This window comes from Rhipicephalus microplus, chromosome 6, assembly GCF_043290135.1.
Source record: "Rhipicephalus microplus isolate Deutch F79 chromosome 6, USDA_Rmic, whole genome shotgun sequence".
Taxonomy (NCBI): Eukaryota; Metazoa; Arthropoda; class Arachnida; order Ixodida; family Ixodidae; genus Rhipicephalus; species Rhipicephalus microplus.
In genome coordinates this window covers 183,946,619-183,969,149 of record NC_134705.1, presented here as the reverse complement: position 1 = coordinate 183,969,149, position 22,531 = coordinate 183,946,619, and the positions used below count along the sequence as shown (strand labels likewise).

Below are 22,531 nucleotides of genomic sequence, written 5' to 3'. Positions count from 1 at the left end.
TTAAACCGAGCTCATCGGTGGACACGATGCAACTACCGTGGAAAGCATGCCACACTGGCGTCCTACCTGTCAGCGCCCCCGCGCGGCAGGCAACGGCATGCTGTCTACATCTCTCAATGAAATACGGAAAAAAAAGTCGCGTACCATCAAGCAAGGAATAATACTGTAGTGAAGCCCTTGTATACGATGTTTATGATTGATTGATTGATATGTGGGGTTTAACGTCCCAAAACCACCATGTGGTTTATGAGAGACGCCGTAGTGGAGGGCTCCGGAAGTTTCGACCACCTGGGCTTTTTTAACGTGCACCCCAATCTAAACACACGGGCCTACAACATTTCCGCCTCCATCGGAAATGCAGCCGCTGTCGCCGGGATTCAATACCGCGCCCAGTACCTTATCCACTAGTCCACCGCGGCGGGGCTATGCGATGTCGATCAGGAAAGGCACCGTTCGCTAGAGTACACTGCATTTATCTACATTATTTACAAGTAGAAAAAATCACAGCTTCGCCGCAAAGGCGAAGCAATGAGTGCGATATCAACAAAGTGGAACGTTACGCAAATAATGGCGAGCCGATCTCAACGTGCCCCGTGTTGCTCACGCACAAATGACGCACAAAACCTATAGTCACAGGCACAAATGAGCGCCAATAAGTGTCAGTTGTTACTACATTGCGTCTGAATAGCGCGCCCTTTTCGCAAACGTAGACTGTGCAGCGAGTACAGTAACTTTAGTGTGCCCGGTAGCTACAACATAAGTGTTTTGGTGAAAGCCCAAGGCGTAGGATTCGTTCACCGCGAGATAAGCGCGCGCACACGTGAGCGTCGACTCCCCCCCCCCCCCTCTCCCAAACCTCCGCGGGGCAAAGTACGCGTGGGAGATCGACGCATGAGCGCGCGCCGCCGCGTCGTGACGATCTGGCGACGCGCGCTCAATGCGCCATCTCTCTGATAATGCTGAAAACACAGTAGTTCCCCCGAGGCGGTCATCGCCAGCGGTACAGTGCCTAGAATATACTTGGCACTATACCAGCGGTAAGTGGTAGATATAGCTTGCTGTTTCAACGTTAAGGAGGTGCTCCAAAAGAGTTGACTGTTCGGCGTGTTGGTGCTTTAACATAGGAATCATCATGAGAGCGCAACTAAAAACAACACACAGTTTAAATTTTTCGTGGTTGTTACGACAGTCCCCTGCGCAGGGTGTTGATATATGAAGGTTTCCGTCTTCCTTGAATAAAGCCAGTTGGTAGTTTGCGCCTGTTCCCGTCTGTCTCTTCCTGTGTGTTGTGTTTAGTTGCACCCCCTCAATGGTTTCTATGTAAGGAGGTGATCCTTCGTGGTTCAGTGGCTAAAGCCACGCACTCGCAATCAAGAGGTCGGACGTTCGATTCCGCGTGCCGGAGTCTTTTCTTGGATTATTTTTCTGTCTTGCGTTTTCATATATTCAGATGCGTATACACATACGGTCGACGGCAAAATCCAGCTGAGAGTGTCCATACGATTGCTATCGCAATAAAATGCACTGCCAAACATCACAAGGAAAGCATCATAACGGCCGTTCATACGTGCTTGCTCGACCAATCTCTCTTGTCGACTGACCCGCTCCGCAACCTCTTGTCCTTCTCAGGCCCCCGCCCCCACCTCGGAGTACACCTTTTCGCCCCTTAGGCGCCTCTCTTTCCCCAGCGGCGTAACGGGAAATGGCTTTGTCGCCGAGTCCCCGTCAACGAAACGAGAAACATGCGCCGTTCACAACAAAGAAAAGAAAGGGGTGCCACTCGCGACTAAGTGTCTTTTATATTGAGAAAATTAAACATAGCCTTTAATTCTGAAAATGTCGTTTTCCTTGGGGCTTCTCCTCGGAGCCACAGCAACAGGAGCGTCTGCGTAGCAGTTTGTGAGTTTCTCAGACTCAAGAAGGTTTACTTGTTAAATTTCCTTTCTTTTTTTTACCCAATAAAATTCTAGTTCTTTGAAATTACCATTCATTCATTCCTTTCAAATATTAGTTATTTACTTACTTCATTCGTAAGTTACCTAATGATTATTCGCTCTTATAATTCCTAGATGACTGAATAATTTTTTTTCTTCTTCAAAAAGTTACCAATTCATTTCCTTGATTACAATAACCGCCGGTTTAATGGTCAACGCCCGGTAGTGGGTACGAGCCAAATTCTATAGGAACAAGCAAGCAAGCAAGTTTCTTCTCAAGGAAGCAGCGACATATTTACGCAGTGACCATACACCCGCAGATCCACTCACACGCTTGGTAAAACACGCGTGATAATGAGCAAAACAGGTGCGCTCGCATCCTTCTCCCGAGCGTCCTCCTTTCCCTTCGTCTCTGCCCTCGAACCGGCGAATGCGCGATACCATCGCTTCAGCATGGCGTATTAGCGGCCGCTGCTTAGCATCTACACATGGTTCCTTTTATCGCTACATCATGTAATTTTTAAAGACGATAGTGTTTCTTAGGGTACTTCGACGCATAAATTTTGGTCTCACAGTCTGATTCTGAAGACGCTATACTGGATGGAGCTGTTAAGACTGTCTTACACTGGACCCCCTTGCACTGAGTTCAGAGAGCCCTTTACCACCAGTGACGTTTGGGAATTTCTTCAAAACCTTAATGGACGATCGGCTCCATGGCCGGATGGCATCTCTAACAGGGTCCTCAGGAACCTGGAAGAAGAGTCCATCAACTTCCTTACCGATGAGATCAATCGCATATGGAGAGAAGGTTCTGTCCCAGACTCTTGGAAAATGGCATCGGTTGTCTTCATTACCAGGCCGGGGTGACCTCCAGGCTTAGCCAATCTTACGCCCATATCGCTAACGTCCTGTGTCAGCAAGGTGTCGGAACACGTCATTCACATTCGTGTCTCTAAGTTCATCGAGAAGAAAGGTATTTTTCGTTAAGACATGGTTCAGTTTCGTCCGTCTTTGTCCGCACAAGACACAATGAAGCTGCTCAAACATCAAATCATAGACGTGAACACAAGGGACGTAAGAGGCATCCTGGGTCGTGATACGGAAAAAGCGTTTGACAACATCTCTCACGCGCACATCTTAAACTCTATTTCATAGCTTGGACTGGGCGAAGCCTTCCACAGATACGTCAGCTCCTTTCTCGAATCCAGGTAGGCCACGCTCAATATCGGAGACCTTAAGTCCTCTCCCATAGCATTGGGCCCTAAAGGCACGGTGGAAGGAGAGGTGATATCCCCGCTTCTTTTTAACATCGCTATAAGCAAGTTGTCCCCACTGCTATCTAACGTGAAGGGCATCAGCCATACGCTTTACGCTGATGATATTACCATCTGGTGTCCTGGAGGTAGAGAATGGGAAGTCGAAACTGCACTTCAGGAAACCGTCGATCAGACTGACCACTTACTTGCTGGCACAGTGCTGAGGTTCTCCTGCAGTAAATCGGAGCTGCTTTTATACAGGCCCAGTAGAAAAAGAGCCAAGCCAAAAAAACTGGAAGTCTTTGTCAGAGGTAGACATCGTACTTCACACCAGAAGCGGCGACCCCATTCCGAGAGTGGACGCTATTAGAGTGCTAGGCGTGATTAGAGAGTCACATAGGTACAACAAACAAACCATCGCTAAGATTTCAACCAAGACCGAGAACATAATCAGGTTAATTAATAGGGTCTCGAACAGAAGGGGGGATTCAGAGAGGACAACCTACTGAGGTTTTTTCATGCATTCCTCATGAGTCATATAACGTACGTTGTTGTCATGTGCTCTTGGTATGGATTCGAAAAGAAAAGGCTAGAAACTCTGATAAACTATTTGAAAATAGGACACTTTCTCTACATACCATTACTTGGTTTCCTGCAGATCTCGTACCCCTACTGGACTCTCTAATAAACCTGAATGACACTGCTCACTCCAGGGCGCGCGCACTAACCCTCCGCGCTGGCGAGGACGTAGGCCCGCAGGTTGCACGGAGATGTTCAGGGACGCTTTACTTACATTCTGTGAAGTGGCTAAACACTACCAGTTGAGTAGGTGATCATTTCCTCCTCCGCACAGCACGTTGTCTAGACCTCAGGCCATCACATTTATAATGCTCCAGACCAGGTCCTATACAAGCCTATCTTTCCTCAGCATGGTCTCCTCTGAGGTTTTTGACTCTACTTGTCCTGATTGTGGTGAGGTTAGCGGCTTAGCACATATGCTCTGGCAGTGCCCCTCGTTACGGGGCCCCACGTCGGCTCACAGAAAAGGATTGGGACTCTGCCTTACGAAGTTCAGAGTTGCTACCACAACTACGGGATGTCCAGAGAGCCCACGATGGGGCGGTGAGGCTATGCCTCCCCATTCCTACGTGGGAGCGACCCGCGACGTTGCTCTAAAAGAGTAGCGTTTCCCAGGACCCAATAAAGCTCTTTGTCTGTCTGTCTGTTGGCCTGTACAATTGTCTGTTTGTCCACCATAACAATACCCCAAATGGCCTCACAAGATACCACAAATGGTACCCTATCCGCAGCGCCCACCGATATTGCCCAAGTTTCACCGTTTCATACTTGTGCGATTGTCAATTGAAAATCAATTATTACGCATATCTGAGGCGCCATGTAACAACACGTCCATATTTTGTATGTGTGTCTTTATACTAGAGAATGCATACATAAGTAATTCTAAAGACCGTAGAGTTTAGCACGCTGCGCTGACAATACAACGCGACGCTCAAAAAGTCAAGTGTTTCCAACGCTTTGCTAAGACGACACGGTGGTGGCACCTGCCCGTCGCTCTGCATTCCACACCTTATCGCCTCCGAAACCGGCGGGCACGCCTTCCTCCGTTTCCTTCCTCTGAAGATAACTGCCACATAGCACATGTGTCTGACGTGTCTCGATGTGCTCATTCACCTTCGCTGCACGGATTGAGACACACTCTAACGCAGCGCCTCCCGAATACAATCTACCCGTTTCCTCAAGCAGAACATCAAATCAAGGTTTTGTTCACTCTCTCCAGACGCAAAACTATAGCGTCTATTGTCGATATTCGCAGTGAAACATGCATATACGGGGCCAATTTTTTTAGTGTACTTTGAATCTACCGTTTCACGTGCTAGTGTATAGTTACTCTTACCAAGAACAGATACATCTGGGAAAAACAGTACAAGCCTGGGAAAACCCAGGCTGTACTTGAACGAACCGCAATGAATAGACAAACGAGCTGTGCGAGATGTGCTGTGCCGTGATTGGATATGATGATGATGATGATAAATTGTGGTAACGGTGGGCTACAACTTCTTTCATTTAATTTTTTTTCATTATTTTTACTAGCACTGTTTCTAATCTTATTCGATCAATCTTTGTTTGTATGGAGGAGCAGGAGGAATAAACTTTATTATAAGAAACCAGCAGTTTTAGGTGGCCAGGCCTAAGCCTCCCATGAGGGGACGTCAAGGGCTTGCCTCGACGCTATCCTATTCTTGTGTCTCACCTTAGGTTTTGGCCTCCAATACATCGTCGGATAATCCCCTGCAATGGGCCTGAGCCATCCATAAAGGGATTCCTACTGACCAACCAATCTTACCTCCTGGCTCGTAGTGGGTAATTCTCATTGATAAAGAATTAGTAAAAGCAATATTCTACGCTCCCTCCCAGACAGCTCTCACAAGACCACGGAAGCCAGCGGACACAGCTGCGTACAGAGCAACGTAAGTCGACGTCTCCCATGGTGTCTGTTAAGGTCCTTGAAACCGTTTCATTTGTAATTGACTCCGCCCTCCCCACTCAGCATGCATTTTATGCAAATTCTTTGCAAGGCCCTACCCGTTAATCATCTCAACCCGCTGGTCCGTTGGCTAATTGTTGAGTAGGCGCTGAGCAGGTACCGTTTAACTCACTCCTTGTTGTGGTCATGTGAAAACTCATAATTACGTCCAAGTGTGGCTATGTGGGAATCGTTTTGTTGTCTTTTATTTTTTAGGGAAATCGGCTCATGCCGACGAACGGACCACACGGACGATTGTAAACAGAAATGAGCAAATAAAATAAAGCAAGACTAACCGCTATATAACATCAACAAGACAAAGAAAAGCGAAACGCAACGTAAGTATAGCATAACAGATGTTCGTTCAGAGACTAATGAGTAAAAGGTTCCAAAAAGGAGAAACAAAATTGATTTCTGTGATTGGTAACACTAGTGGTGTAACCTTCCTGCATGATGCATCAATACGTGTAGCACATAGACATTTGCACGCTGGCTTGCGCCAATCTGATCGGCTCCAAACTGTTCCCCGTCACCCTCCTCTTCCTCATACACGGAAGGCGGCATCAAATGACGTCATACGCATAACGTAGAAAGACCGCCCAATCACAGCCAAATTTTTTCTTGTTCGAAAATGACGGGCCTGTGTTGGCAGCTTTTCACAAGAGGGGATCATGACGGCTGGAATTCTACAAGGCGTGGCTACGATATTCTAAAAATTGAGTGGTACGAGTCTGATCTGATTAACAGTTTGATGAAGTTAGTTAACTTTTTGGCCAATCGCTTTTCTCGAACTCGACGTCAACGTCGACAGCTGACTGCAAAGCTTTAACAAAACATTCTCTTCGATCTCCTCTCGTCATAAATTGGCCCTACTTTTATAAATAAGCATGACGCATATCGGCAAAGTTCTTTTACACTGAAGTTTTTGTAGCAGAATATATTTTCCCCAATCACAAAGCAGGACATATTGTTATCCAAGCTGGCTCACCAATCAGAGAACGCTCCTTCGAATGAGAAGTTGTCTAAAATCGGCCCGTTAAGGTTCCTAATCAGATGCCATGCGTGCATGATATTGAAAAACGTAAGCTACAGCTGACCCTGCCATAATTTTTGTACGTATCTATAGAATCCCAGAGTTTGAGCACAATGGGCTTAGGACTAGTGTACTTTACGACGTTTTCTACGCACGTCACTCCCAAAGATGACGTCGTCTTCTAGCCGTGGTGACACAGCTCAGCGGCACGCGAAGTTCCAGGCCGTATGGCGAAAGTGGATGCTCGGTTTCATCAGCGCCGCTTTCCTCGTGGGTATGACCATTGGCGTGGCCTTCACCTATCCAACATCTGGTTCCGGTGGTAAGTAAAAACGTGTGAACAGTCTACAATGCCAGTACGCTGAAGCGATCCAATTAATCAAGAATCACCCGGCCTAAATGGCTTGGAGGTCACTGTCAGAAGGCTTACATATCTTACAATGCGGCACACACACAGGGTGCACCAATCGCATACGCCAAAGAGTAACACGGTACTCAATACGTTAATATAGAACGACTTCAATTCCAAAAGGGGCATCACGTTTTAGGGGCGAAGCTTCTTATAGCGGCACCTGTTCGTCCCTCGTAGCGGTTGTAGTGAGTAACACGTATAACATTTTGACCTCCAAGGTGGTGTGCCGGTGAGAGATTTCTTCTGTGCAGTGCTGAACAATAAAAAATAATGCTCAATGTACATGCCAATGACTGCAAATGGGGAATGAAAGACAGGAGCGTTTGGCTTTTAGTTAACGCGCACTCTGCGATGCCCATTAGCAGCCATTGGCATGTACATTGAGCACTATCTGACAAGAAAGGGTTGCTACGTTATACTCGCTGGGTGTAACCTCCTTAGTTTTAGAAACCTTTAGCGACCGTTGAGCCGCAGTGCATTGAACACAATGAACTAGTATTATACCATGAACTCGAGGTGGTTAAAGGTGGGAAGTAGACCCGAAGCGCAAGCCGTAAGGAAGTATGCGTGTGCCACCTCTCGTTTAGTCCTTGGAATGTCCGCTGGATGGCGTAGCTTCTATATGGGGAATATATGATGAAAAGATCCGAGATTGTGGTACTTGGAGTGTTGAATAGATGGACGAACGGACACAGAGACAGATGCATGGGTGGACGCATGAACAGACGCACAGGCGGAAGCATGGACGGACGCAGGGACGGACGCGCAAACAGACACACGCACGGACGGGCGGATGGACGCATGGACGGTCACACAGACGGACGCATCGACGGACGGAAGCAAGAACGAACGGACGGACGAATGCTTCGCCCCGCTCTTCATCATTCACTCCGTGGATATGCTGGCAATTTTTTTTCTTTCGAGTCCATTGTATTGGCTATATCCCAAGCTTTCGCAAAACGCTCTCTGAACTTAACATGACTGCGCGTGGATTCTGGGATCAGAGGAGTTGCAAGCTTTGTACGCCTCACGTAGTTTTCCAGTGCTTCCGGAATTGATGCACATATGACCAAGCTACGATATGACTTGATGACGGGATCACGTGACGTCAAAGTGGCGTCCCGGTGGCTTTTGTAAAGATGTCACAGTTCTGTTCACACCTGTCGCCATGATTGCGTCATCCCGCGGTGATCTTTTATTCCCTTCGCGTTGACGCCGACGCTACCGATGGTCACTTAATGTACCTCGAGTTACTCGAGGTACCTCAAGTGGTCGAGTTACCTCGGTAGAGGTATATCCTCTTCCTTCCATAAGAAAACCAGGCTACGTGCCTGCTATGAGGTACCTATACAACGCATTCACTTTATCAAAACCGGTAGTTGGTTCTCCAACTGCTATGCAAAAAATTACGCCATCTCCCGCTTTGTGTAGATGCGAAGCAGTGGCGCTAACGCTTACACTGGCGGCGGCGTTGCGCATGAAAGAAACCCGGCGAAACGTAAAGCATAAGTTGATGGACCAGTGTTTCCTGCTGGAACATGCCAATCGCTGCTAATCGGCAATGTGAGATAGAAGACTCTGATCGGGCACGCAGACTCGCAGTCTGCCATTGGTTTGCGCGCATGCTGCGAATTTTTCATTGTTCAAAAACGCACAGAAGAAATACCCCACCGGCACTACGTTGGAGGTCAAGATCCAGTGCATAGGAACGGGGGTGGCCAAGAAACGGTTTGCAGCACAAACACTCATTTATTATTTAAAGGGCTCCAGCACCCCACGGGACGGCTTTATGCTCTCCCATAGTAGAGTTCCAAGTACTCTAAATCGTCTACCACTTTTTCTAAATACACATCGGTGGACGAAACCGGATGTATTAGCGGGACGGCTTAGTGCTCTCCCATAGTTGAGTACGAAGTACTCGAAATTGTTAATCTTTTTTTCTAAACAGTACCATAGCGGCCTCATAAAGTGAGAGGCCCAAGGGACGGCTTTAAGCTCTCCCATAGTAGAGTACCTGGTACTCTAAATCATTACCTACTTTTTCTACCCCCCCCCCCCAATGCTTCTGGCACCATAGCGCCTTCATGAAGTGTGAGGCCCAAGGGACGGCTTTGGGCTCTCCCATAGTAGAGTACCCGCCGGTACTCTAAATAGTCTACCACTTTTTCTAAACACACGAAGAAAACAATGCTCATGAATATTCGTAAAGGGGCGGCTTTCTGCTCTCCCATGCTAGAGTGTCAAGAACTCTAAATCGTTGAACACTTTTTCTAAACACACAAAAAAACGCTAGCAGACACTACCTGCGTTGTGAGGCGAGAGAGGGGGGGAGCGTAGGAGAGAATAGAGGTGGAAGGGACGAGAATGTGCAGTTGGGGTGTAAACGCCAGGTGTAGGGATGCTTAGAGGGGGAAGCTAGCGTAGGCTAGCATACGCTGCCTACGTCGCGTTGCGAGGCGAAAGAAAGGGGGAGCGTAGGAGAGGAGACGGGGTGTGCAGTAGTGGTGCTCCCGCCGCACACAGGATTGAATCCCACACTAAGATACTTCGCATCAAAAATATCATGCGAGATTTACCGCACTTTGTAACGAGCTTTTCCGCATTTCTCAAATGGGAGAGCAAAAAAAAATTTCAGCATATCCACGGAGTGAATGATGGAGAGTGGGGCGAAGAATTCATCCGTCCATTCGTTCTTGCTTCCGTCCGTCCATGCGCGTCCGTCTGTGTGACCATCGATGCGTCCATCCACCCGTCCATGCGTGCGTCTGTTCGTGCGTCCATCCCTGCGTCCGTCCATGCATCCGCCTCTGCGTCCGTTCATGCGTCCATCCATGCATCTGTCTGTGTGTCCATTCGTCCATCTATTCAACACTCCAAGTACCACCATCTCGCATCTTTTCATCATATATTCCGCATATGCACCGCCACCCAGCGGACATTCCAAGGACTAAACGAGAGGTGGCACACGCACACTTTCTTACGGCTTGCGCTTCGGGTTCACTTCCCACCTTTAACCACCTCGACTTCATGGTATATACTAGTTAACTGTATTCATGGCACTGCGGCCGAACGCTCGCTAAACCTTTCGAAAACCAAGGAGGTTACGCCCAGCGAATATGACGTAGCAAACTTTTTCAGTCAGATAGTGCTCAATGTACATGCCAATGGATGCTAATAGGAAATGAGAGGCGGAGAATTCGGCTTTTACTTTCTTACGGCTTGTGCTTCGTATCTACTTCCCATTTTGAACCACCTCGAGTTCATTCATAGTATATACAAGTTCATTGTATTCATGGCACTGCGGCTCAACGCTCGCTAAACCTTTCTAAAGCTAAGGAGGTTACACCCAGCGAGTATAACGTAGCAACCCTTTCTTGTCAGATAGTGCTCAATGTACATGCCAATGGCTGTTAATGGTGATCGCAGCCTGCGCGTTAACTAAAAGCCGAATGCTCCTGTCTGTCATTCCTCATTAGCAGCCATTGACATGTACATTAAGCACTATTTTTTATTGTTCAACAACGCACAGAAGAAGTCTCTCACCGGCACCACCTTGGAGGTCAAAATGTTATACTTGTTACATCCTACAGGGGACGAACGGGTGCCGCTATAAGGAGCTTTGCCCCTAATAAGATCCGCCTTCTTTTCCTCCTGCTGCAGGAACGCCGTGCATGCTGCCTCTGCTCCGCGCATGCGCGCGACGAACCAATGACAGCTCCGAATTCTCGGGCCCTCGCTCGCTTTCGCCTTGGTTCTTCGTGCGTAGCAACCACAAGGGCCACTGCGTGCAATGGAATTCCGACCAGGTGTGCCTGGGTGTCTCGCCTCTACACTTCAACAGTCTGTCGCTGTGCCAGGCATACTGTGAGAAAAGTAAGTGCTCCATCGGATGTTGACGGATTATGCCGCGAAGGACTAGGACAAGCCTGAACAAGTATCGTATTCGCGAAACCTTCTTGCTGTTCAAAAAGGATTTCGTGAATGCCGTTCAAGATGGTTCAAGTAGGAAGGGGTGGATCGCAGACTGCCGTGAAATAATAACGATAAGCAATCAAATTCCAGTTTTCTTGGAAGTTAACCTATTTTTCGAAAGCGGCCCAGAATGGCGATGTAAGGTAACCGACTATCGCTTATATTGAACACATCTACCAGTAAACCCATGCACCGACAATCGAGGAAAAGAAATTCGTCATTATCGCTGTCTTTGAAAATATCACACTGAAGTTATGGCGAGTGCCTATCTGACAAATCTCGTCAGTTGTATTGGTTGACGAGAAAATATAAAGACGACAGCTCTGTACAGCAGCTACCGGAACCCAGAAGGGCCTGAATAAGGAAGTCGTAGCGTTAACCTGTACCGACAAACGAGACCTCATTTATTTTATCATAAACGCTACCAAAGAGAAAACACTACGTCACGAAATCAGCCTTACACTTGACAAGCAAGCTCTTCGTCGAGCCATTCCCTTCGTTCCTCCTCACGCAATATTAACCAAACACTTCACGTCTCAGAGATAGCATATTGGCCGAGGTTGTTCGGCTTCGATGCCGTATATGATTTGCCTGCACTGCGCTAGCCTTGTGACGTCACCATCAACCATACAGCCTATACTCGTTGAGCCCCACTGAGCCCAATATACCCATTGAGCCTTTACTGAGCCTATACCATGCTCTCTAATTCTTCCTTTTTAATATATATATATATATATATATATATATATATATATATATATATATATGGCCATGTTAATAATCTGCCTGCCTGCCTGTCTGTCTCTCTGTCCGTCTGTCTCTCTGTCCGTCTCTCTGTCCGTCTCTCTGTCCGTCTCTCTGTCCGTCTCTCTGTCCGTCTCTCTGTCCGTCTCTCTGTCCGTCTCTCTGTCCGTCTCTCTGTCCGTCTCTCTGTCCGTCTCTCCGTCCGTCTCTCCGTCCGTCTCTCCGTCCGTCTCTCCGTCCGTCTGTCTGTCTGTCTGTCTGTCTGTCTGTCTGTCTGTCTGTCTGTCTGTCTGTCTGTCTGTCTGTCTGTCTGTCTGTCTGTCTGTCTGTCTGTCTGTCTGTCTGTCTGTCTGTCTGTCTGTCTGTCTGTCTAATCTCGTACTCCACCGTGCAGATACACCGAACGCTCGCTGCACCCAACCCATAGAAACCGCCATGCTGCACTGCAGCAACGAAGACTTCCACGAGGCACGCAAAAAGAAGTGGTGGTACTATGACAGCCGCAATAGGACCTGCCTCCCGTGGGAACAGGTGTGCCTGGATAACACCTACGCCAGCCTGCGGGCGTGCGCCGCCGCCTGCCTCGGGAAGCAATGATATATACTGATGGACCACGGATCTACCCGACGCCATTTTGTCGTCTTCTTTCCCCATGTGAACAACATCAAAACTGAAGCGAGTTGGAACTTTATCTGTGATACGGGTGGCCGCTTGTTGGCGTCACATACCCACCGCTGTTGACTTTAAAAAGTACAATTTGTTTATTTGTTAAAGCACGCTATTAAATGCTTAATAATGGCTAAACTTTGTCGGTATCCCCCTTTTATAGTGAAGCCCGGCTGGTTTAAGTACAACGTGCCAACACCGCAGTAGTAGTAGTGCCATTAGTTGTGGTTTAGCTTTGCCTTGCTATGCTTTGCTTGTGTTGTTATTGTTGTTGTTGTTGTCGTTGCTGTAGCAGAAGTAATAACGTAGGTCACGTGATTGATTGATTGATATGTGGGGTTTAAAGTCCCCATTAAAACCACCATAGGATTATGAGAGACGCCGTAGTGGAGGGCTCCAGAAATTTTGACCATCTGGAGTTCTTTAACGTGCACCCGAATCTGAGCACACGGGCCTACAACATTTCCGCTTCCATCGGAAATGCAGCCGCAGCAGCCGGGATTTGATCCCGCGACCTGCGGGTTAGCAGCCGAGTACCTTAGCCACTAGACCACCACTGCGGCGGGGCGTAGGTCATGTGAACCGAGCCGTGGATGAATAAATTAAATTTGAATAATGATCATTATGATGATGATAACGATGACGACACTTGAAGTAAGGCTGTCGTCTACCCTCAAGTACGCCCACCCGCTTACAGCTACGCCATCGAATGGTTTTCAAAGTGTGTAACTCGCTGAATTTTCTGGCACTGTTGCTCGTCTTACGCACAACAAACACGGCCATTACATCTTCCTCTATAATCACAAGTTCTTCATCTCTATCTACTCGGCACTTTCTGCTCGTGCTGACTACGGCGTAACAAAGGCGTTTAGTGCACTAGAATCCTCGAAATTGAGAAAAGTTCGATTTTTTCTCCGGGGTGACCGCAGTGTGGTTGGGGCACATGGGGGGGGGGGGGGGGAAGTTTCCTCAAAATGTTTCCCTACCACCACTACGTCACACCAAAGAAAATTCAGTCAATACACAAAGCATAACTTCCGCGCCTCTAGACACCCCCCTGAGAGAACTCACTTCTCGTCAGTGTCCCCCCCCCCCCCCCCCCCGTAAGAAAATCGTAGTGCCACCTCTGTTTTTCGGGTACGTGAACATCTTTCTTCCACTGCAGTGGACATTAACAAACAGTTGTTCCTAGGTTTACTTTCCTAGGTGTTTCCTAGGTGTTTTCTTGTACCTTCAGTATTACATTTTTTTCTGTAATTAAACTTGAGTGTTCTGTTATTGTTTGTATGTTATTAGAAATGTGTTAATTCAGAATAATTCCCTGTAACGTTTGTACAGATATTGTTATATGCTTTGTTTTTGTAAATACTTTTTCTACCATGTGTGATCATGACTTGTACATTTTTGGTGAAACAATTTTCAGCTGTCACTTGATGCCATGTAACTGGTCTTCTGGACCTTAGTCGAGCTGTTTTGTTACAGCTTTTAGCCCAGGAGACCATCCAGAATGTGATGTTTTCGTTTTATTTTGGGAAATATAAAGTAAAAAAGAAAGAAAGAAAGAAAGAAAAGAAGAAAGAAAGAAAGAAAGAAAGAAAGAAAGAAAGAAAGAAAGAAAGAAAGAAAGAAAGAAAGAAAGAAAGAAAGAAAGAAAGAAAGAAAGAAAGAAAGAAAGAAAGAAAGAAAGAAAGAAATGTCTGATTCTTTAGCGAAGTCATCAAAACCTGATTTTACCGTGCTTTCTAACATCTCTTTATATGACGGCTGCACGATTTCACGGGCGTAACAAAATTGGAGTCCATGCAGACACAGCACTGACAAATTCTACCGAATACAATCCTTATTATATCCCCTCGTGGCAATATTTTTGTCAAACACGTAAACCGGAATTGTCTATCAGGAGCTGCGACTAAATTTCTGCCCAGAAAGATCTGCTCAGGCACCTTCTCGATTGCCTGGATTCTGTGGTGGTGGTGGTGGTGATCAATTCTTACTGACCTGCGGGTGATTTGCTACAGCTCAAAAAACACAGTTAGAAACAGATTTATCTGCTGTTGGAATGAATTTATCTTATCTGCGCCCACGATTTTGCCCTTTGTATCATCTATTTCTGGGTCCTCCGATGTAAAGGCTTAAGTGTCTGCCCGAAATCGACTCAATGAAACCAATGGTTTATCTAGCCAATACATTATATTATCTTTCTGTGTTCACATGTGTATATGTATTTTTATTGAGGATTTTACTTATAATATCATGTACGAGTAACAAAAATAGCTTCGTTCTTTTCATACAACTTATTGAGCTCCAAAATGTCATTTAAAATCTGTAAAAGTTATGTTCCAGAACCTCCCTTATTCTAAAATTCTAAGGCATTTTACATACATTCACGATTTTTGGCCAATCCTCACAGTGGGTGTGAGCCACAGTTCAGGGAAGCAAGAACAAGCTACGCCTACCACTCCGACAGTGTTGTAACCTGTCTGCAAATCTACAAGAGTGCGTTCTTTCAAGAAACGCCGCAGCCCGTCAGATGCTCTCCGCGCGATCATGGAGTGAGTGCATTTTATAGCAATCCGCATTATCCCAGCGAAAAGTAATGTGAAAACAATATTAGAATCCGGGCCGTCGGCCACTCATGCCACCGGCCTGAGAATTTATGGCGTTTTGAACATAGTGATAGACTCATTTACCCCTAGTCTTTTTCTTTCCCTGTTTAATGCGTTCCTTGCTTTCTTATTTCAAGTTTATGATGTTTAATTAATAACACAATCAAGAAGCAGTTTATTGTTTAATAATTGACCCATGAAGAACCCGTACGGAAGCGCTACCTCGAATAATCTCCTGCATAACAATATATGTAGATTTTTTGCGTCCCAAAACAAAGGTATAATTATCAGAAACCCAATAGTGAAGTGCTCCGGAAAGCTTGACCATTTGTCTCTCGTTAACATGCGCCTAAATCCAAATATACGGGCGTCTAGAATTTTGCCTGCAGGGCCTACGTGGCTTGGATTCAATCTCGCTTCCTTCGGATGAGCAGGCGAACTCAATAACCACTACGTCGGCTCGTCGATGACATATGGAATGACGTACCTAACGACACCCTGCCACAATTTTCCAAGTAACCATTTATTAGCTTCCTTAATAGAGTTTACTGCCTCCCGAATTGACCTCTGCGAAAATTCTTAGAATTCCTCAAGTACAAGCGCATTTACGAGAATTATATTGGGGTTTCGAGACATCAAACTTCAGATATTTTTGCGATAGCAATTATATGAACAATCTCGGCTGGATATTGCCGCCGGCGTGAACGCCGGCCTCGACGTTAGAGACCGCTGTCATTCACCATATATGTGTACCTATATATATATATATGAAAACATAAGAAAAAATAATCGATAAAAAGACTCCGGCTCACGTAATCTGCACATCTGACCTCTCGCTTCAGAGTGCGTGGCGTTAGCCACTGAGCCACAAAGGAGCATCTGCCTCCACGTTGAAACGACAAGCTATTTGTATCTTCCACTCACCGCGGGTGAAGGAGATCTCGGGGAACTATTGCGTTTTCAGCACTACCAGCTAGATGGCACAACGAGCGTGCGTCGACATATCGTCATGACGCGGCGACGCGCGCTGACGCATTCCCCTCCCACGCCTACTCTGCCGAGGGGGGGGGGGGGGGGTAGACGCTCACGCGTGCGCGCACTTATCTCACGTAGAGGAGAATCGTACGCCTTTGGCTTTCACCGGAAGGATTCTGTTGTGGTTACCGGGCCCCCAAGGTCACTGCAGGCGCTGCACAGTCTACGTTTGCGAAAAGGGCGCGCTTTTCAGACACACCAAAGTAATAACTGAGACACTTATTCACGTTCATGCGTAAATGTGAGAACGTTTCGTGCGCCATTTGTGCGTGAGCGACGCGGGACACGTTTTGGCGTGCTTGTCATTCTTCGCGTGAATTACAATTTGTTGCTATCGTATTCGTTGCTTCGCCTTTACTTTTTTATAAATTATTATTACGAATTTCTCACGTGCTGTAATTGCTCTCTGTCGTATTTCGTCGTCCCGACTAATGCTCTGAAAACTAAGCAGGCAGGAATGGTACGGTGGGATGAACTTACGTCAGGCACATGTAATCACCTTGAGTACTTGTTTTCTTAGAACGCACGGCTTACCTTCAGCATAATCGATAGTGTGCGCGTGGACACGTGGCGGCCTTCTGCGGCATTCACGGTAACTATGCACCTAACGATGCTCCGATCAGCCATTGACGGTGAAATAGTGTGTATGGCAAGGTCATTTGGGTATATAGCATCGTTTTCAGAAGGAAAGCGGAAAATATTGTTAGCTGACTTTGAGGATTGCTTGATAATTCCAGGCGGAGTGATGGGCTATAACGTTTGGCACGCGTTATCTGACCAGGCTGAAAAAAAAATACTACTAGATGGGCCATGAGCAGTTGTACTAATGCGTTTTTTTTTTTTCAGATTCTTTTCTCTACGGGCCAGAGCGATTGGGGCATCAAACAGCCATGTGAGTCTCTTTTACGTTTGTTCATTCTTGTACTTTTTTGTTGTTGCTGTTTAAAGTAACAAATATCGAAGCTGAAAGATTGCCAGTACATAAACATGAGAGTGCTAATAAGTTTATAAAAAAGGTGCTGAAACCGTCAACAAGAATTTACAGACAGACAGACAGACAGACAGACAGACAGACAGACAGGTAGATAGACAGACAGACAGACAGGTAGATAGACAGACAGACAGACAGGTAGATAGACAGACAGACAGACAGGTAGATAGATAGATAGATAGATAGATAGATAGATAGATAGATAGATAGATAGATAGATAGATAGATAGATAGATAGATAGATAGATAGATAGATAGATAGATAGATAGATAGATAGATAGATAGATAGATAGATAGATAGATAGATAGATAGATAGATAGATAGATAGATAGATAGATAGATAGATAGATAGATAGATAGATAGATAGATAGATAGATAGATAGATAGATAGATAGATAGATAGATAGATAGATAGATAGATAGATAGATAGATAGATAGATAGATAGATAGATAGATAGATAGATAGATAGATAGATAGATAGATAGATAGATAGATAGATAGATAGATAGATAGATAGATAGATAGATAGATAGATAGATGAAATTCTGCGACAATAACATCATATAGATGGCGGTGGAGCTACGGGAGATGCTCAACATAGAAAACACTTCTGTGCCATATACACTAACCCTATTTATGATTACTGTGTCAGGTGTAACATCACTGTGGTATTTAGATTTGTACGTGTAATTTTTTTTTTGCACTGGTACGTTTTTATACCACACACATGAACTGACACACTCGTGAACATGCGTACAAAAGGGTCAAACCCCCGGTCACTTTCCCCCAAAACCCGGGGATGTTAATCTGGGCACGTTGGTAATCCACGTTTCTTTACAGTAAAAACACACTGAACGCTTACGCACAATGAAGGAACACACACGCACTCACATAGTGCAAGGAAATTTTCCCCGAACAAAATTTCCGGCTACGTGCCTGGCGTGCCTCGTAATCATAATGCGGTTTTACTGCGTCAAACCACAGCGATCAATATTAACGCGCGTGTTTAGAACGGAAACAAGCTGCAATGGCTGTCTCACAAAGGTGAAGGGCAGCGAATCTGTGGGCTGAGCTTGTATTTCGTCGTAAGGAGCCCCTGAACCACCCCGAGTTGAAAAGGTGAGGTAGCAGTTTCTTTCTCCCTTTCTCTACACTTCTTACAAGCGCTATCTCCTCCTCGCCATTAATTTCTTCCGAAAACACGTGGAATGCCAGCACTAAGCATTGGGCCAATCAGAATTTGGGGCCTATCGACTGCATAGCGCTATCTCTGCTTGCGCAGTTGCAAACGCAGGAAGCGAAGTGAAATCAGTTTATCGCCCACCATAGTCACGCACTGCAAGGCAGAACGGGCATGCGACTGCATGGTAATGTAGACTACGAAAACGATTGACAACAGGTATCTCTTGTAGAATGACCGACCGAGATGGTATCTCATCCTGACGTGACGTCAACAAACTGCTGACGTCACGAATTGTGCCACGAGAACTGGAAACGCCGATAAATATATAGCGATGTTTTTCTTTTGTATATTTAGGGGCTGTTAAGGGGCCCATCAAGTTGTTACTAGCCACAGTCACGTAACAAGCCCTACGAATTGTCTGAGTACGCATGCTTGTAACATTGTTTCACTGCAGGATGAACGAGCATATATATCAACAGGGTGATGAACGTGCTGCGGGTCATCTTCGTGCTCCTGGTGCTCGCCTTGTTTCTGGCTACCGGCGCTCTCCTCATGGCAGCCTTAAGTACAGGTCAGTTTACCACAGCAAAATCTGTTACAGCTTCACACCAGTCGAACTAGGTGGCATAGTTCTCCGCGAACGTCATCGCCTGTGTCTATCACCAGTATCGCGCACAATGACAAAAGCAAGAAACCCTTCATCGAGTGGTACTTTAACCCATAGAGTTTCCTAATATACACTAGAGGGAACTCTGGCGCTAGTGTCTATGGGAGCTGCAACACACGGCGCTTCAGCGAGCATGATGCGTAGTACACACATTGATTGATATGTGTGGTTTAACGTCCCAAAACCACCATATGATTATTAGAGACGCCGTAGTGGAGGGCTCCGGAAATTTCGACCACCTGGGGTTCTTTAACGTGCACCCAAATCTGAGCACACGGGCCTACAACATTTCCGCCTCCATCGGAAATGCAGCCGCAGCAGCTGGGATTCGAACCCGCGACCTGCAGGTCAGCAGTCGAGTACTTTAGCCACTATACCACCGCGGCGGGGCTGGGTAGTACACACATTTGTCTAATATTCGTACTTCTGGCCTGCTTTTGGCTCCGTGTGTGTTCGTGTGGCTTGGAGCTGTTTTCTTACGAAACAAGTATTAGCAAATGTTCAGCGGTTGCGCTTCACCATTTTATTTTTTTAGACTTACTTTCCAAACCGTCTCTCGAAGTTCAAAAGGGTTCAATCTTTCTTTCAAAACAAAACCGAAACACAGCAATAAACGAAGCCGCAAGTACGATTCGCCGCCCGCAAGTACGAAGACTAGGCAAATGTGTGTGCTACCCATCATTCCCATGGTCGCTGAACGATCACAGCGCCATAGTGCCCTCTATTAACTTTGAGAAACTCTATGCTTTAACCAAGACACTATGTGGGTCACATCCAGTGTTCTCAAAAAGAGCCACACCAGTGCTTGAAACGTTTTTCTAAATAGACCCTATGTAGTTGTTCCACAATGAAAGAAAAAGTATCGTTGATGGAGTGCCACTTTAACGCGGGCACTGAGCATAACAATTTTAAGTGTGAATACACTTTATAAGCGACCTCAAACCATCTACCGCCGTCGGCGGCGTCCGCAGTCTTCTCTCTATCTTTAAAACAAAGAGGACTTGGCGGGCCGCAGCGCGACGCTCTACCGAATAAGCCACGGTCGCGACGCTGATATCGGTGTCAGTAACGCGCCTTATACCCCCTCCCCCTTCGCTCGCTCCTCCGCTCTCCTCGCTCGCTGCAGCTGCGCGCGCACCCCTCTCTCTCGCGCGCCCGCCTTCTCTCTCAGTCTCCCGTCGAGAGCGGGTCGTGAGGGGGAGTAAAGTTAAAATCCGTTGGCATTCACCAGTGAGTTAACGTAAACTCCCCCGTGTGATCAAATTGCGATTCCCAGGAACCATTACACCATAAAGGCACCATAGTGTGATTAACAAATATAATAGTGCGAATTAATAAATACCCCTCATAGCATCACCCCGTGTATTCGCACTTAACCATGTTCACCCTCGGGGAAATGCTGGGAGTTTTTTAGTGTTCTACCGCAGAGCCACTGCGTTTCTTGAAACTCAGTCGTAAAAACACCCTACATACAGTTGTCATGCAATAAAAAAAAATACTCCTTGTTCTATTGGCCGTTCAATTCAGAAACCCAGCGTGGTAATTCCAGTGTTCTACCACACAGCCACGCCGCTGATTCAAATTCCCTCGCAAAAGGACCCTAGAGAGTTGTCCCGTCGGGCAACACATAACATTAAGAAACGGAGTCTAGCGTAGTATTAGTGTAAAATGGCTACCAGGCTCCACACAATGGCATCTGCGCAATGAGTGGTTGGTTCAAGACTTACGATCCACTACAAAGTGGTTCAGCTATAATTTATAATTGATCGTCGTCAGCCGAAGCATCAACAAAGTGCACGTAGAGTTCTGAAAGGTGTGTAGCAGGTACCTTTCTTCACCACAGAGCGATGAATAATGGCATAGCGAAAATGCGTACTTCTTTTGCAAAATTACGGTAATTCCTTAGTGGGCACCTTACATCTGCACTTGTACAAGTCGAACCAAGAGGGTTTACAACGGGCACTACAAAGACCGCTCCTCTAGCTGTAGAAAAGACAAGACGACGCTTTTTATTTATCAGTTAGCTCCATACATCCCGAAGGCACGATATGATTACGAGATACGCTGTAGTGGAGGGCTCGGGAAATTATGACAATTGGGGTTCTTTAAGGTGCGCGTAAATATAAGCGCACAGGTCTCTTAACATTTCGCCTGCACCTAAATGCAGCAGCCGCGGGAGGAATTCGATCCCTTAAAATCCTAGTATGCAATCAGTCGTTCCAATCGCTTGACCATGACGCTGTTTCCAGCCTATCTTCCGTTTCGTGTTTGCGTCACATTGCGCAGCCGACTTTTCTCTGCTGTCGATACAAAGCCAAATGGTACAGCAAGTAATGCTTCTACAACATGTGACTACCTTGTGACGTACGCGACTTTATCCTCTTCTGACCTTTGTGGCCTTGTGCCACCTGATCGCCAGTCTGAATGCAGCGCGGTTGCGTCACATACAGTGTACTGAGCCTTTCTTTAGAAAAAGCTGACGAAATAACCGGTGAGATGGTTTGAAGATTTTGATTGCTGCAACAAGCGTTGTACCCCGAAAAACTTCCGCTCTCCTCATTTAACCACAATAAAGTTGTTCTCACTCACTCAACTTCCGGTCTCCTCATTTAACCAGCTGAAACGTCGAAACTGAAAGTTCGTTTTCAAGTTGTTTTTTTTTCGCATGATAAGGAACGCCTCTCTCTGGTTTTCTAGATATAAAGAACCTGTGTAAAGTTCAAGGGAATGTCGTATAATTTTTATGTGCCTCAAAGGAACGTTTATTTGATTATTTTTCGCCAAATAAGGGAAGGAAACTGCAGAAATTGAACGAGCTGTTTTCTAAAGCTCCTCTTGCCCACCGATGTGCCTTAATAGCATCGGTGGACAAAACCTGATGTCGTCAAGGGCCTGTGTTTGTAAACAGTGAAAGGGTGAGATGAAACAGCTGTGTTTATTGTCGTAATAACAGTTAAAATATCGTACGCAGGATCAAAGCGTCGCCGTCCCTCGAAGACCACGCCCGCAGTCGAAACGACGCCACCGGTCCATATGAACACGTCCGAGAATATTTCGAACCCTAGTAAGTTCTCTAATGCGTTACGTTCATTTGGTGCTGCCTACAAGGGACAAAAAACTCGCCGAGTCTTTTACACATTCACCTAATACGTCTCGAAGGAGGAAATATATCTCCTTTTTCTCCTCAGTCTATACAGTGTCCTGTCTGGCTCGATGTCACTGCAATGAGTAAGCGCTGTTGTAAGTAGGATGTATGGTAATTATAGGAAGGACAATGATGACAATGAGTGGAACTGCATGACATTTGAAGTGTGGAGCATTCCAGGGGCCCGGTTGTCGCCTCACGTTGCCCCCTGTCGACTGCCATGTCATTTCTCTAGGCATCACGCAGGCAAAGCCATGCATACTGTTTAGCCATGTATATGCGGTAATCGTCAACAAAGGCTGGGTGCTAGAGCCGATGTTTAAACAAGTGGACTTCT

The 22,531-nt window shown here is 46.3% G+C and overlaps 2 protein-coding genes across 2 annotated transcripts in view; one reads left to right on the top strand and one right to left on the bottom strand.

Moving 5' to 3' along the window:
- LOC142765076 (uncharacterized) overlaps positions 1 to 22,531 on the bottom strand; it is a 104,101-nt gene that overhangs the window by 49,191 nt on the left and 32,379 nt on the right. The window lies entirely within an intron of this gene.
- Positions 5,597 to 12,690, top strand: LOC142765073 (uncharacterized). The gene is made up of 5 exons (XM_075865638.1): positions 5,597 to 5,679; positions 5,952 to 6,073; positions 6,937 to 7,090; positions 10,841 to 11,053; positions 12,291 to 12,690. Exons 3-5 carry the CDS (start codon positions 6,937 to 6,939, stop codon positions 12,491 to 12,493), a joined length of 570 nt encoding a protein of 189 aa, XP_075721753.1. The 5' UTR covers positions 5,597 to 5,679; positions 5,952 to 6,073; the 3' UTR covers positions 12,494 to 12,690.

Bases quoted from the DNA above. Each gene is read 5' to 3' on its own strand.
- LOC142765073 (XM_075865638.1), top strand. From the start codon at position 6,937: ATGACGTCGTCTTCTAGCCGTGGTGACACAGCTCAGCGGCACGCGAAG. The intron at 7,091-10,840 runs GTAAGTAAAAAC...CTCCTGCTGCAG, and splicing joins TCCAACATCTGGTTCCGGTG to GAACGCCGTGCATGCTGCCT. The intron at 11,054-12,290 runs GTAAGTGCTCCA...TCCACCGTGCAG, and splicing joins CCAGGCATACTGTGAGAAAA to ATACACCGAACGCTCGCTGC.